At 41.6% G+C, this 16,893-nt stretch overlaps 1 protein-coding gene across 1 annotated transcript in view; it reads right to left on the bottom strand.

The window, feature by feature from the left end:
* Positions 1-16,555, bottom strand: part of KLHL24 (kelch like family member 24) — a 29,177-nt gene extending 12,622 nt beyond the window's left edge. Inside the window, exons 1-3 of the mRNA XM_065410970.1 lie at positions 15,636-16,555; positions 8,880-9,064; positions 2,468-2,586 (exon numbers count right to left, since the gene is read on the bottom strand). Coding sequence (XP_065267042.1) covers positions 2,468-2,586; positions 8,880-9,064; positions 15,636-16,555 — 1,224 coding nt within the window. The remainder of the gene's footprint in view (positions 1-2,467; positions 2,587-8,879; positions 9,065-15,635) is intronic.
* Positions 16,556-16,893: the final 338 nt, after the last annotated feature.

Here is a 16,893-nt window from a genome sequence, read left to right as displayed (position 1 = left end):
TCCCCCTGCCATAAAGTCACATAGCCCCCACATACACGCAGTCCTGCTCAGGAGGGCTGGCAGGCTCTGTTGAAACAACCAGTCCGCCACTGCGAATCCTGTCATTCCTGGAGTTTAGAAGGATCATTTGCATCAGTACACTACACCCGCTCCCCACCACAGTCTGCGTCCCAGGTTTCAAACATTCCCGCGAAAACAGTAAAAGACAACGGTGTTCATTAACAAAATAAAACTGATTTTATTTTTTTGGAAGGGGGTGGAGGGGGTCTGTAACTGGAGAGGATAGTCAACATTAACTGGGTAAAGAAACGGTCGCAGGTTCAGCTTCTCTGTACAGAAACTTAAAAGTCACTGGTTACCCTGCTCACTGTGGAACCTAGCTTTCAAAGCCTCCCGGATGCACAGCGCATCCCGCTGGGCTCTTCTAATCGCCCGGCTGTCTGGCTGTGCATAATCAGATGCCAGGCTATTTGCCTCAACCTCCCACCCCGCCATAAAGGTCTCCCCCTTGCTCTCACAGAGATTGTGGAGCACACAGCAAGCTGCTATAACAATGGGGATATTGGTTTCGCTGAGATCACAGCGAGTCAGTAAGCTTCTCCATCTCCCCTTGAGACGGCCAAAAGCACACTCCACCACCATTCTGCACTAGCTCAGCCGGTAGTTGAACAGTTCTTTTTCAGTGTCCAGGGCGCCAGTGTAGGGCTTCATGAGCCAGGGCATTAGCGGGTACGCTGGGTCCCCAAGGATCACTGTAGGCATCTCCACATCCCCAACAGTTATTTTGTGGTCCGGGAAGTAAATACCTTCCTGCAGCCGTCTAAACAGACCAGAGTTCCTGAAGACGCGAGCGTCATGAACCTTGCCCGGCCATCCGACGTTGATGTTTGTAAAACGTCCCCGATGGTCCACCAGTGCTTGCAGCACCATTGAAAAGTAGCCCTTTCTGTTAATGTACTGGCTGGCCTGGTGGTCCGGTCCCAGGATAGGGATGTGAGTTCCATCTATAGCCCCACCGCAGTTTGGGAATCCCATCGCGGCGAAGCCATCTATGATGACCTCCACGTTTCCCAGGGTCACTACCTTTGAGAGCAGTACCTTAACGATTGCGTTGGCTACTTGCATCACAACAACCCCCACGGTAGATTTGCCCACGCCAAACTGGTTCGCGACAGACCGGTAGCTGTCCGGCGTTGCAAGCTTCCAGAGGGCTATGGCCACTCGCTTCTGGACAGTCAGGGCTGCTCGCATCCGGGTGTCATTGCGCTTCAGGGCAGGGGACAGCAACTCACAAAGTTCAAGGAAAGTCCCCTTCCGCATGCGAAAGTTTTGCAGCCACTGGGATTCATCCCAGACCTGCAGCACTATGCGGTCCCACCAGTCCGTGCTTGTTTCCCGTGCCCAGAATCGCCGTTCCACAACATCCACATGACCCATTGTCGCCGTGATGTCCTCGGCGCTGGGTCCCGTGCTTTCTGACAGGCCTGTGCTACTCTCAGACTTCAGGCCGTCACCGCGGTGCCGTAGCCTCCTCTCCTGGTTTATCTGCATCTGCCTCTGGGAAAGGTGGATGATAACCTGCGAGGCGTTGACAACGGCCACAACTGCAGCGATGGTCGCAGCGGGATCCATGCTCGCAGTGCTGTGGCGTCCGCGCTGTCACTGACCAGAAAAGTGCGCGAACTGATTTCCCGCCGGCGCTTTCAGGGAGGGAGGGAGGGCGGTAGTGACGGACGGATGACGACAGTTACCCAAAAGCACCCTCGACACATTTTTTTACCCAGAAGGCATTGGCGGCTCGACCCAGAATTCCAACGGGCAGCGGGGACTGCGGGAACTGTGGGATAGCTGCCCACAGTGCACTGCTTCCAATGTCGATGCTTTCCCCGTTAGTGTGGACTCACAAAGTCGAATTACTGTCCCTAGTGTGGACACACACGTTCGACTTTGCAATATCGATTCTACATTTTTGATTTAAGAGAAATCGAACTACCCTCGTAGTGTAGACATACCCTAAATGAAAGAACGCTAAGGGAAGCACTTGCTAAGCAAGCAACTGCTGTTCCAAAGACCGTCACTGGTGGTAAGAAGGAACTGAGGAGGGGCCGGGTCGGCAGGATCATATATTGAGCGCCATGAAGGTGTCACTCCAGGGGGCTCCACAGCCGACCCAACGGGAGCCGCTAAGGGAAAACTTTCCGACGACTGTGCATGCGGCGCGCACACACCTGATTGGAATTGACATGAACAAGCACTCGAAGAAGAATCAAAAGTTAGGAAACATCAGTTTAACTTCTATGGACACTGCCAACCTGACTGAGCCCATAATTCATTGGTTATTAAAAGCAATAGGAGTTGATGGGGAATGCAGTCTAACTCTAAATAGTTACACCTGTTTTTACATTTAAGTTTTGCTTATATTTGGGAAATGTATTAGCTACAATAAGTAATGAATTATTTCTCTTACTTTACCAAGAAGGACAGCCATTTTATGACGCCATCTGCCTTTGTTTAGGGAAGCAACTCTGATCCAAATGTTAAGCTGAGAGTTATAAATCCACACATCACGGCTGTTAATTCTTCCACCTTTAAAATTATGAAAAAAGACAGAAAAAAAACCAATGTATCTTTGACTAAGGAAGTTATTAAATAAGAGGTGCTGGATACTGACATACGCCTCTGCAGTAGACCACGGAAAATGTCACATCCTATACATCTGATGTAGACTCATCTGTGATTATATAAATTTAAGTAGATAGAGGTTTTCAGATGTTCTTGGTCACTGTGTAGAGGAAGTGCATCTCTCATGAAGTATAATCTCCCAAAACAATAATCTCTTCCAACTGATTCCCCCAAAATACCATCTACCATAATGATCTACACCAGTCTTCTCCCAACTCTCTACAAAGTACAATCTTCCATGATCTATCTCAGATAAGGCACCTATCACTGTGGTATCTTCATGCTGTACAAAAATTGGAGAGATCTGTTTCTTAGATAACAATTTTCAAAGCCTCCTGTTTCTGATGTGCATGTTTGTTTGCTCTTGCCTTCTATTTGCTAGTTGTTGGTTGTTCCTTAGAAGATGTCACTGCTGGAGAAAAGTCTAATCAAAGAGGCAAGGTTTGCATTTTAATCTAAATAACCACTTTCCTCCACTTTAAGACAACAGATCCTTTGTTAATTATAATTTAGACTTAAAGAATTCTAATAAATCTCTCAAAGATAATTAATACTAAAAAGTAACGTTTTTCTCTTAATTGTTAAGTCAGTATTGAGAAGGATATTATCAGCTATTTTTGACACTGGATCTCATTCTGTTGTCTCATAAAACATTACATTTAAACAAGGCAGTTGTTCAGAAGTAGACTGAGAGGTAGACTCAGCAAACATCATTCTCGGATGTATTAGCAGGAGTATTGTAAGCAAGACACAAGAAGTAATTCTTCCACTATACTCCGCGCTGATTAGACCTCAAATGGAGTATTGTGTCCAGTTCTGGGAGACACATTTCAGGAAAGATGTGGACAAACTGGAGAAAGTTCAGAGAAGAGGAACAAAAATGATTAAAGGTCTAGAAAACATGATCTATGAGGGAAGATTGAAAAAATTGTGTTTGTTTAGTCTGGAAAAGAGAAGACTGAGAGGGGACATGATAATAGTTTTCAAGTACATAAAAAGTTGTTACAAGGAGGAGGGAGAAGAATTGTTCTTCTTAACCTCTGAGGATAGGACAAGAAGCAATGGGCTTAAATTGCAGCAAGGGAGGTTGTAGAATCTCCATCACTGGAGATTTTTAAGAGCAGCTTAGACAAACACCTGACAGAGATGGTCTAATACTTAGTCCTGCCATGAGTGCAGGGGACTGGAGTAGATGACCTCTTGAGGTCCCTTCTAGTTCTATGATTCTAAGAAATGCTAATATTAATTCATATTTTCAAACATGAAAATACACGAGAAATACATCCCATTGTGCAAACCTTTCAGAATAACATGCTGAGCAAAATACATACATTTTTGTGATAAGACATTACACTAACAGTTTTTTTAATGTTGGGAAATATTTCAATGACTTTTTCCACACTCTTTAGACTTCTTTGAGCACCACTGCATGGATGAGCCACTGGAAAGGAAATCTCTAAGATTTATATGCTATGAGGCATGTACATAACACAGGCTGTTTTCCTCTACATGGTTCATGCATATGTCCCCCTCTCAGTTCCACTGTCTGTCTGCTGAAATGAGAAAGATATTTTACATTTGGGAAGATAGTCATTTTGAGGCAGGGTGGATAAAAATAAATGATTTAAAAAAAATTGGATTTTTTTTATTTAAATCGGATTTTTTTGATAAAATGCTTTTTGAGGAAAAAAACTATCTAAAGATAGTTTTAATTAAGATACATTATAGCTCAAACATATCTCATCATGAAATAGGGGTTATAAATTCTAATTCTATAATATGAGGGATAGCTCAGTGGTTTGAGCATTAGCCTACTAAACCCAGGGTTGTGAGTTTAATCCTTGAGGGGGCCATTTAGGGAACTGGGGTAAAAATTGGTCTGGGGATTAGTCCTGCTTTGAGCAGGGGGTTGGACTAGATGACCTCCTGAGGCCCCTTCCACCCCTGATATTCTATGAAGTGTTTTGTAAATGAGTTCCAATAGTTCATGGATTAGGGACCCAATCTTATGGGGTTCCATGGGCTTCTGTATAGATTATTTTGGTTAATCTTTCTATCTACCCAATGGGACTCAGTGCTCAGTCTAGAAGATACCATCAGAGATGCTTAGTTTTGCAGTTCTCAAACTGTGGATTTGTGTCTCCAGAGATAACATGCTTGTTAACAGCAAAAATGTTTTTAAATAAAATAAATTTTATTTAAATAAATAAAAATAACAGACCTCAACCCTATTGTCCCTCTGCAAATTTGAGTACACAGAGTCAATCCCTTACCTCTCTCTAAAAGTGAAAAGTTTCAAAAAGTTCAATGAATAGAAGATTGTTGGGGGCAGAATTGATCTGGACAAGGAGAAGAAGTCTGGAGATAAATGTGAAAAGGGAGGGACAGGCAGTAGAAACAAAAGTGAAACTGTTTGAGCAGCATATTCCAGAAGTCTTGGGGTCTTTCTGAGTGTAGCCTTCACTGATTTGAGATCTACCATACCATTCTCTCATTAGAAGGGAAAACCTGTAATGGCAGCAGGCCGTAAAAGAGACCCAGTTTAGGAATATTTTAATGAAGTTCCTCTATCTGTGGGTAAGACAGGCATGTGTGCAAAATGCAAACAGCGCAACAAAGAAATGCAAGGCCTGGTTGCCCGAATGAAACAACATCATGAGAAGTGTTCCTTCTCAGGAGGAAGCTGCGTTGAAGATGATGAAAGCAACATGTCTGAACACGCAGGATCTTCAGGTTGGTAAACTTTTTTGTTTCATACTTCTTTCTTAAGGACTGCCTGTCTTCCTTCTGGACTATTCTTGAATTTTCATGTTTGAGCAAAAAATATAGTTGTTACTCTATGGTACTATCATTTTAGATGCAGTTGTGATAAAAAAAATAAGTAACTGAAATAGGCAGATCTTCTTTTTACAATTTCACCTTTAAAGTAGTACTGAGTGTCAGTGAATGCAATGAATAATACTAAATGAGCAGTATGGTAATAATAATAAAATAACTGCATTGCCTTATTTCGTTTAGGAGAATCCATCCTCAACATACAGGATTCTGAAGACTATCCATCTTCAAGATCACCATCATTTTCTATAGTTTCAGAGTTATCTGCCAATGATAGTGTTTCAGTCACATCATGTATGTCACATAGCCACAGTATATCACCTGTAGCAAAAAGAAAAAAAACTCCATCATGCAGAAACAACCAAACATGAGTTTGTGATAAGAACCAGCAGATTACAAAAAGAGGTAATTGATGAAAAAACTGCCCGGTTTGTTTATGCAAACAAACCTTTCCGTATGATTGAGAACCCACACTTCATTAACATGGTTCAGTCATTAAGACCAGGATACAGTCCACCCAACAGAGCAGATGTCGCAGGCAAATTGCTGAATAAAGTGTATGAAAGAGAAATTGAACAGTGTGCAAAAGGTCTAGAGAGTGAAATTGTTAACCTGAGTCTTGATGGGTGGAGCAATGTCCACAATGATCCTGTTGTATGTGCTTGTGTGACAATGGAAGAAGGGAATGTCTTCCTTTCAGAACAATTGATACATCAGGAAATGCACACACAGCAGAATACTTACAAGAAGTAGCAGTAAAAGCTATAACAAACTGAAAAAAAATTCAAATGTCTAGTACACAGCTTTGGTCACAGACAATGCTGTAAATGTATCCAAGAGGAGAAGAAATTTAGAAGAGACTGAAGAGAGTCCCAAGATAATAACATACGGTTGCAGTGCTCATTTGATGCACCTCCTAGCCAAAGACTTCAGTGTTCCAGAAATAAAGGCTAATGTTGTTCCGTAACAACCACTTTGCAGCAGCTGCTCTGAAAAAAGTGGGAGGAACCAAGCTAATTCTCCCACAAGACATGCGATGGAACTCAGTAGTGGACTGTTTTGAGCACTATATCAAGAACTGGCCTAATCTGATGACAGTTTGTGAACAAAATAGTGAAAAAATAGATGGCACTGTCACAGCCAAAGTTCTCAACATTAGGCTTAAGAGAAATGTTGAACACGTACTGAGTACCCTGAAGCCTATTTCTGTAGCCTTGAACAAAATGCAGAGAAATAGCTGTTTTATTGCTGGCGCTGTTGAAATTTGGAAGGAACTGAGTGAGATCTTAAAAAGAGAAATATGCAATGACAGTTAAATTACAAGCATTAAAAAAACAAATGGGACAAGCACTATCTCCAGCTTATTTTCTTGCAAATATTCTCAATACTCAGTACCACAGTCAAACCTTAACAACTGAACAAGAGGAGTTGGCTATGACATAGACATCCAGCAATCATAATGCCATAATGCCAACTATAATAAACTTCAGAGCTACGAGTGAACCATTCAAGAAATATATGTTTGTTGATGATGTTTTAAAGAAAGTCACACCAGTGAACTGGTGGAAGTCACTAAAGCACTTGGATTCATGTTGAAGTGATAATCTCACTTTTAACAGCAGTAGCTTCTTCTGCCGGTGTAGAAAGAATATTTTCTTCCTTTGCACTAATTCATTCCAAACTGATAAATTGTTTGGGACCTGAAAAAGCAGGAAAGCTTGTTTTTATTTTCCAGATTATGAACAAACAAGAAAATGAAGATGAAGACGACCGAGTTAGCTGCAGAAGTCAATATTTTAAGTTGCTGACGTGGCTGACATAGTCGATTTAATTTTTTTTTAAAAATATTTCATTTAACTATTTTAGTTAAACAATTTTAACAAAAACAAACCTGATCTTAAAAAACTTGAATGTTTAACTAAATTCAAAAATTCATATGCTTGTTTTGTTAAAATATTATATGTTTGCTGTTGAAGAAAAAAATCCAGAATACATAACACTGTTGTTTTAGTTAAATGAAACAATTTAAATGTCTGTCTGGTGATGTTCCCCTCCTAATACAGCATGGAAAGAAAATCCTCCAAATATTAATGATTAACCTGTTGAATTGGAGATAGTTCACCTCCCAATGACTTCATAAATATCTGCTTCAATTACCTTTGGTAAATGAAATAACCAAACAATCATTCATTTTCTGATATACCTGTAAAACTAATCTGAAAAGTTTTCAAAATAAATCACTTTAAAAATGTATAGTGTGTACCTTCTAAAAATGAAATCTACATCTATCTCTGAGTTGTGAAGAATATGTATTAAGGTTATAACAACCAGGGCCGGCTCCAGGGTTTTGGCCGCCCCAAGCAGCCAAACAAACAAACAAACAAAAAAAGCCGCGATCGCGATCTGCGGCAGCAATTCGGCGGGAGGTCCTTCGCTCCGAGCAGGAGTGAGGTACTGTCCGCCGAATTGCCGCCGAACAGCTGGACGTGCCGCCCCTCTCCGAAGTGGCCGCCCCAAGCACCTGCTTGGTAAGCTGGTGCCTGGAGCCGGCCCTGATAACAACAACAAGAATGCACTTTTATGTAGAAATCCATGATTAAATCGAGTCTTCCTGACTAGTGATTTAAATCATGATTTAAATCAATTTGATTTAAATCAAATCCACCCTGCTTTGAGGTAACAAACAAATGTAATGGGGGAGATAGATAGTTCCAGGACAGGAGTTAGTATCCAGCTAAGTCTGTCACCATTGGTCCAGATGACAGACATGGACCCAAATAACTATTCTTTTTGTCTAAACTTGAGAGGTGCTGAGCATCTACAGCCACTGACTTCAGTGGGAGATGCAGGTGCTCAGCACCTTCAGGTCAGGATTTAAGAAGGGTGAGGTATTTGCCTCTACTCTGCATTTCTATGCTGAAAAAAGGTTTGATCTGTTTTCACTGCAGAACCTGAGCACTAATATTTAAAAGCTGCATACTTAACCAGTATGGAGGAGGACATATTGGATTGTGGGTCAGTTCATACAGTCATTTAGCTCTAAGCTCCACTCATATCAATATTATATCCCCAGACCTCCTTGATGAAATTTCAGCCAGGGCTGTAATTATTAATGATTAAACAGAAAACAATAAGAAAAAAATATTTGTGGCTACCAAATATAGGCATAGGGTTTATGTTCAACACATACTGAGGGAGATGATTTGGTAAGCAACACATAGGCTAGAGGGGGTGAAATTCGTGAAATTTTCATTCCAGCAGCTTCTGGAAGTTCAAAGAGCAACAATCACCTAAAGAACTGTAAATTATCCAAGGATGTTCCTGCTGTCATCACGATGCTTAAGCTTCCTGGAATTATTTACCTGAAACAAGAATATCGTTCCGTAAAGCACACACTGCATATTCAGACTTGGTAAATTCTGGGAGCTTAGCCAGTGACTTCCATTCTCCTGTCACAGGATCGTAGCATTCAGTGTATGGCAGATTAAACCCCCCAACTCGTTCACAGCCTCCGACAATAACTATCACCTCAGAATAACCAGTTGATCTAAAAGAATGAAAACAGAAAGACAAAATAGATGTTTATTAAAGCATATGTAGCAAACAATATCAGCTTGAAAAACCAAGGTCGTACAGTTTTAAAATCTGAAAATCTATTATTTAACGTTATACTGACTTCTACAGAAATAATTATTTCCTTACAAAATGGTTAAGGGTTTCACTGTATTTCCAGCTGTCCCATTGTGTGCCAGGTAACCAGGCCAATAAGTAACCTTTTTTTAAATAAAGGGTGGAGTTATATTGCATGATTGCTCCATGAAAAAAATCAAATTTTTAAAAAGAAAGACCTTAAACTTTAAGATTGTTTTCCTCCTCTGACTGAAAATGGAGAAATATCAGAGGTAAAGCTGAAGCCATGTGTGAGAAATTTATATATGCAGTTTTGGAAGTTTCATATAAAATCCATCATATTGAAAACAGTCGTCTGCAAAGTTACAAATCTCACAAAGACTCCTGTGACAGTTTGCATCACATTAATATTTCACAAATTTAGAACTATCTTCCAAGTGTTACAGAAAATTTCTTTTAAAAAAAGTTTAAGACTTATGGATCAGATAAAAACTTTGTTAGACAGGACATATGGTTGCAAATATGTAACAGTAACGTGAAAGAGGGTATGGTGATGGAGGAAAACTTCAAAGAAGATTGAAATAATAAAACCAAGTACCAAAGCCAGCAAATTTAAAGTTAATGTTCCCTGAACAAGCGGCGACTCTAGTTTGAGAGCCACTGCTGTACACTATTTTAACTACAAATAACTCCATAAGAGTAGATATCTTATTTACTATGACCCAATACTGCAAAAAATCACATTACCTTGTGTCTATAACAACTGCATGACCCGTCATCAACTTTGTTTATAAATGATAAAAGTGCTGTAGGCCTTTATTTAAAACCATACTTTTTTCACATTGTGGGCCACCACAAGTAAAAACTAGCTGATCATTACTGTTCTCTTGTTAAACAAGTAAGTCCTTTTTACTCTAAATATTTTAGAAAAAGCAAAGTCTCAGTTACTCTCTCATAGCTAGTCAAAAAACCCAAAGAAAATTTCCCTTCAGCTGCTCCAACCTTGAAGTGATGTCAGGTCCTGCTTTTTATCTATTTAATGTTTAATGTTTAGTTATCCCATCTTCTTTTTTGAGGAACTAATCTTGGAAAGATATCTCTCAAGGGAGAGAGGGAAGGAACCTTATGAGTCGACGAAGCACTATTCAGAAAAAGAAATTGGTTTCTTTCAACAGCAAGTAATTTGTCTCTCTTACTTTTTCCCCAACAGGCAAACCCAAGTCTATGTATCAAAGATACCTACAAAGGACAAGGTATGGCTATTGATATTTTTAAAGACTACAATCAAGGCCTTCTGCCAAATGAGGAGCTTGTTGTGCATGATTAAAGCTACATTTTAGTCACGGATATTTTTAGTAAAAGTCATGGACAGGTCATGGGCAGTAAACAAAAATTCACAGCCCATGACCGGTCCATGACTTCTACTATATACCCCTGATTAAACCTTTGGGGGGGGTGGCCTGGGGGTGCCGTGGGCACTTGGGGGGAGGAAGGGGGTGGCCTGGGGGCACTGCAGGTGCTGGGGGGGGGTGCGGGCAGCAGCGCGCGGCCCAGGACCCTCGTGGGTGCTGGGGAGGGGGTGAGCAGTGGTGTGTGGCCCAGGACCCCGCTGGTGCTGGGGCGGCGTGGGTAACGGCACGCAGCCCAGGACCCCCGCTGGTGCTGGTGTGGGGACGTGTTGGCAAGGTCGGCAGGCTCCCTACCTGGCTCCACACCTCCCAGAGCCTGCCCGCCTCACCCCGTCCCGTGCCCCAACCCCCTGCTCCCCTCCCAAACCCAAACTCCTCTTGCTGCTGGGGGATGGGGGTGCGGTGGCCCGAGACTGCCCCAGCAGCAGCCGGTACAACTGGCGCAGGGGCACCAACCACTGCAGAAGTCACGGAAGGTCACGGAATCAGTGACTTCTGTGACAAACTCGCAGCCTTATGCATGATTGCCAATCTTTTTTAAATTAAGAAATAAATGAGCCAATATCCGTGGATCAAAAATACTGCCTGAGAGTGATGATGCATAGTTTTGCTCTCTCTGAAGGAGAATTAATTTACTAAAATATTTTAAATCCAGAACTGGATTTAAAAATAAACAAACCACACCTCTGGACGGTCACATATGTGGAGATTAAGGCCTGCTCTACACTAGAAAATTAGGTCAACATAACTACGTCACTTAGGGGTATGAATAATCCACACCCCTGGGTGGCACAGCTAAGCCAACCTAAGTCCCAGGACTTCTGTATACTTGAAATGCTACGGTGGCAGAGCTGTACCACTGCAGCTTTGCTGCTGCATCATGCTGATGGGAGAACCCCTCCCGTTGGCATAGGTAATCCATCTCCCTGAGAGGCAGGACCTAGATTGATAGAAGAATTCTTCCATCGATCTAGCACTATCTACACTGGGGTTAGTTTGGCTTAACGGTGCTGCTCAGGAGTGTGGATTTTTCACACTCTCAAGCAACATAGTTAAGCCGACTTAATTATCTAGTATAGACCAGGCCTTTGTGTAGACAGCACTAGGCTAGGTCGATGGAAGAATTCTTCCGTCGACCTAGCTACCACCTCTCAAAGAGGTAGATTACCTACATCAAAAGGACAATGCCTCCTGTTGGCATATACAGTCTCAACACTGACGTGCTGCAGCTGTGCCGCTGTAGCATTTCAAGTGCAGACAAGCCCCAAGAGGCAGTACCTAGGTCGACAGAAGAATTTGTCCATTGACCTAGCGCTGTCTACACTAGGTGTTAGGTCAGCTTAACCACACTACACAGAGGGGTGGATTTTTCACACCCAAATCCACCCCTGAGCTACGTAGTTAAGACAACCTAATTTTCTAGTGTAGACCAGACCTTAGAATTTTTTGCAATTGGGACAGTGTACCGTCAATAAAGATAATAGGGATCAAGCTAAAAAATAAAGAGGCAGGCACAAAATACAAGTAGGCATAGGTTAACAGCAACAGTTAACTACTGAAATAAAATGCAAATGGAGGTCAGCAGAGCTGTGGTTCTCAAACTGTGGCCTATGGAGATGACATGGAAGGTGGTCCATGAGATCTCTCTGTCATTACATGGTCCCCAAAATAGAAAAAATGGAAAATCACATTACTAAAGTGACATTAAATCCAGTACTTTCACAGAAGAAATTAAAAATCAGATTTCTGATGTACTTCACACAGGAAACTATACAGCTCTCATGACATTATTTGAGGAAGCTGAATGAAACAATATAGACCAACAAATGGCTGCCTGGGTAGAAGTCCTTTAATCAGTTCAAAGAAAATCTGTTCAAAAAAATTAAAAATTTCCACAGACAGAAATTCTGAGGGCTTTTGAAAAAAACCAATAATTTTGTCTGTAAAAACATCCACCATATTTGGATGCTGCATAAAAAATAATAGCCAGCAGTGCAGTAGTTAAATAAAAAGTAAATCACTTAGAGGAAAAAATTACTGAATGCTTACATTTAAAAAAAAAGTAGTTGAGAAGAACTGGTTGAAATGGATAAATATGATAATAACCAATTAAAAGTACATCTTGATATATTTTCATTAGACAGGTCTAGTGGGTCTGTGCACTGAAATAAGCAACAACTGTAAGCCAGTCTAAAGATATTCAAAGCTTATGGTATGCAATTCATATTTTGTTTTAAATACACAGGAGTCCATCCACTAGAACAGGGGTGGGCAAACTTCTTTGGCCTGAGGGCCGCATCTGGGTATGGAAATTGTATGGCGGGCCATGAATACATGGTGGGGGAGGGGGACTCTATGGGATGTAGCATGGGGGGGGGGGCTCTATAAAGGATGTTACCGAGGTGGGGAAGAAGGGACTCATGGGGTGTGGTGCGTGGGGGGGGGGGGGCTCTACAGGGGCGGTACTGGGGACTCCTAGAGGCCCTGCCGGCAGCGGCACCAAGGTGGCCGTACCAGGCACCGCCATGGGCGGAGGCACCCTAGCTGGGACAGGTGGGACCGTAGGAGACCGGGAGGGAATTTGGCATTCTGCCGCCTGGGGCGGGTTCCGATCCCGGAAACAGCACAGTGAAGTTGCGCCTGTGCAGTGTGGCTCTGCGTGCTGGAATATGGTGCTCATCAAGGGAATTGTGAGCTCCTGGCAGGAGCTTGAGGGCTGTATAAAAACGTCTGATGGGCCGGAAGCAGCCCGAGGGCTGTAGTTTGCCCACCCCTGCACTAGAACAACATGACCACTAGATGTCACTGTGAAGCTTAATGGAGATATGAGAGATGACCTCAAGATGTCAGTGCAACTGTATTCTGTTATCTGGCTCCCACATCGCCACTTTGTTCTACAATGAAAGCTTAGGGCAGGAACAGTCAATAGGCAGACCACAGGCCAAATCCTGACCATCAGAGGCTTTTGAATGGAATTTACTTATTATTATCATTATTGTAGTTATTTTTATTATTTTTCTTCCCTGGAGTCTGGACCTTGACTATACCTTCACAAAGAAATTTGGGCCTTGAAAAAAAATAATTGACCACCCCTGGCATAGGGGCATAAGGGAAAAGAAGGGAGGATCTCAACCCAAGTTTTAAACGTGCAGTGACATCAGACAATTTTTCACTTGCTTCAAATGAACTCAGACCAGAATCCCACTGTTTTTGAACAGCTAGTCAGAAACCAGTTTAAGTATAGAAACATACTGATACATATGCACACACAATCCCAAGAACAGTTCCCAAGAAAAGTTTCAGTAGAAACATTAATTTTGGTATACAGAACTTTCAGTCGGTTCTATGCTTTTTCCTCACTAACAAAGCTTACATAAAAGCAAAGCAGGAGAAAAAAGAGGCAGCAATACATGGAACATAGGGAGGGAATGGGTAAAGGAGCTACCAAAATCCCATTTTAGAAGAAATGAAAGGGGAAAGCATGGAGGAGGCAGGGAGGAATCTGGTAACTGTTACAAAACTTTATCAATTTTTGCAACAGAACCAAATGACAAGGAACTATCCCTTGAATTTAATAATAGATACAGGGAAGAATCATCACTGGGGGACTAGCCAGCTTCTCTCTTTATAAATTATTCCTCTTGTTGCTGCATTCATGATTCAGTGTTTAGTTTCTTCTTAAGTTTAGTAACAAAAACCCTGCTCAGAAAACATCTCTGTTTAAACATAAGCAGTGGGGTGAAGGTGGGTGTTTCCTTTTTCAGCTAATTCTCCAGTGAGCATTACACCTAGCCAACTAAGGGCACGTCTTCACTACCCGCCGGATCGGCGGGTAGCAATCGATCTACTGGGGATCGACTTACCGCGTCTAGTGAAGACGCGATAAAATCGATCCCCGATGGCTCTGCCGTCGACTCCGGAAATCCACCGCGGCAAGAGGCGGAAGCGGAGTCGACGGCGGTGCGGCAGCGGTCGACTCGCCGCCGTCCTCACAGCCAGGTAAGTCGACCTAAAATACGCAACTTCAGCTACGCTATTCACGTAGCTGAAGTTGCGTATCTTAGGTCGACCCCTCCCCCCATAGCGTAGACCTAGCCTAACCTTCTCAAGTACCTATGTTATGTTTGGCAGAATTTCCAGGGTTAAACATCTTAGTTTTCCTTCTTTACCATTCCTTCAAGAATGTAATGTTTTTAGCAATTACCTGGGAAGGAAGGTATATGGCAGAATCTAAAAGAAATCTCCATAACCAACAGTTCCCAAAATACCACCCTTGGTATTTTTTCTCATTTCCTACTGTAGCTTACAGTAGCAATTTCCAGTTGTATTATGGGATAATAAGAAGTAATGTTTTAGGATTTTTAAAAACAGGTTACAATATTTAAACTTAAAATATTTTCTGTAGCTACTATGTAATTCTGTAAATATATACATTTATTTTGTTATTTCATCCCTAAATCTGTTATATAATTCTAGAACTGTATTTTTAGTCCTGTAAAGTGTTTTATTAAACCTGTAAAATGTTTTGTGGTGTAACAGTGGGATTTTCAAAAGCAGTCGCTGTTGCCCTAACTGAAAAATGCCACCCAACTCCTTGATAAGTGTACAATACATTATTATTTTACACTGTAAAAATTAAATAATTATGAAATGTAGTGGATTAATGGCTGCATTGTAATGAGCCGGAATGAAAGCTGCTGCAAGTGGCTTAACTGGGCAACTAGTGAAAAGGGCTTAGGATCTCATCCTGCCAACATCTACACCTGTGAGTAACTTACTGACATCGGTGTCCTTCCTATTGAATTCTAGGGGACTACTCATATCAGTAAAGTTACATATATGTGTGAATAAGATTACTCAAAGGCCTACTTAAAGTTAAGCATGTGAGGTGATCAGGCTTTTGTGTATGGATAAGGCAGTAAAAATGCAGAACTCAGTAACACAAAATAAAAGACACTTTCAAATTTTTCTTCACTATGCTGCAGTTTGGTTACAGTTCATATCTACTAGATAAACAGGTAAAAAAAATAATAATGTTCTTCTAGGGCATATCAGAAAAACAGTAAAAAATCCTCTCACCTGCGTGGTCTAGTTCTTGGGGACATCATTTCATTTCCAAGTATGTGGTATCTTCTTGCTTCATGCAGCAGCTGATAACACTCTGGAGAATTCTGAATCAGCTGTTCCACTTCCACTGTCTGTACAAAATAGTTAGGATGTAATAAAGGGAGTCTCACATGTGTTAGAAGTTCCTGTAACACTGGTCTTCTCAGATCAACAGCACGGTAAACCCAGCGCATAACTGCTTCAAAAACCATCTCTTCCTTACTGATCACCAACTCATCACTACAAATATAATCAATGAGCTCATCTTTCCCAAGCTCAAGAAATTCTTCATGCTGAGAAACATCCTCGAATGTCTGCAGTGCAAAATTTCTGCATTTGGTGAAGAGTGTCTTTAGTGAGTGTGTATCAGCAAAACGCTGGATTCCCAGGCAGTTACAAGGATCCAGTTGCTCTTCCAGGAACTTGGCACAAGCATCACGCAGAACACTAATTTGAAAGAGACTTGATGTTTCAAAGATATACTGCACATTCTCTGTAGTGATTTTCACCTTGCCAGTGTACACGTACTGTAAAAAGCAATCCATAGCTTCAGCAAAAATGCCATTGATCTCCACCAACATTTCTCTGCTTTCTCTGTGATCATTGCAAAACATAGCTCTGAAGTAGCTACTGCAGGCTGAGAGAACAGCTCGATGACAGGGAAACTCTCTTCCTTCCACACAGATAATTACATCTGTGAACAAGCGGCTGTCTCTAAACTCATTGAAGATCTGGAGTATGCTTTCAGCATGGGATGATCCTGAAGAGAAGTCAAAAAACTCATGACCTGATAAGGACTTTGGGTCCATTTCAAAAACTTTACGTTTGGTTGCAGGGGAATCACGAACCCCGCTATCCTCTCTATTCAGTCTGCGGCCCAGTATTAGTACCATTGTTACATCCGTTGACTACAGAATCATTGAGAAAAGATTTCTGAGTGTCTTCTTTACGGTGCTATGGCTAGAAGAATTAAAACATTTTAGTACCCAACAAATCAATTCTGACAGTTAATGCAATGAAGGAATTATGAAATTTATGAAACTTGCATAATACAAAACAAATAGCCTGAGCAGTCTAAAATCTGTGTAACTTACACTACTCTAGTAACGGTCAAAAGTTATTATTTGGCAAATGAAATGTGACACCATGCAATGCAATGAAATATATCCTACTGTAATGCATACACACAAAGGACTGAGTTAAGGTTGCTGTGAGAACCATAATTATGAAT

This window comes from Emys orbicularis, chromosome 9 (genome assembly GCF_028017835.1).
Source record: "Emys orbicularis isolate rEmyOrb1 chromosome 9, rEmyOrb1.hap1, whole genome shotgun sequence".
In the NCBI taxonomy this organism is placed as follows: Eukaryota; Metazoa; Chordata; order Testudines; family Emydidae; genus Emys; species Emys orbicularis.
This window is presented reverse-complemented; position numbering and strand designations above follow the sequence as displayed.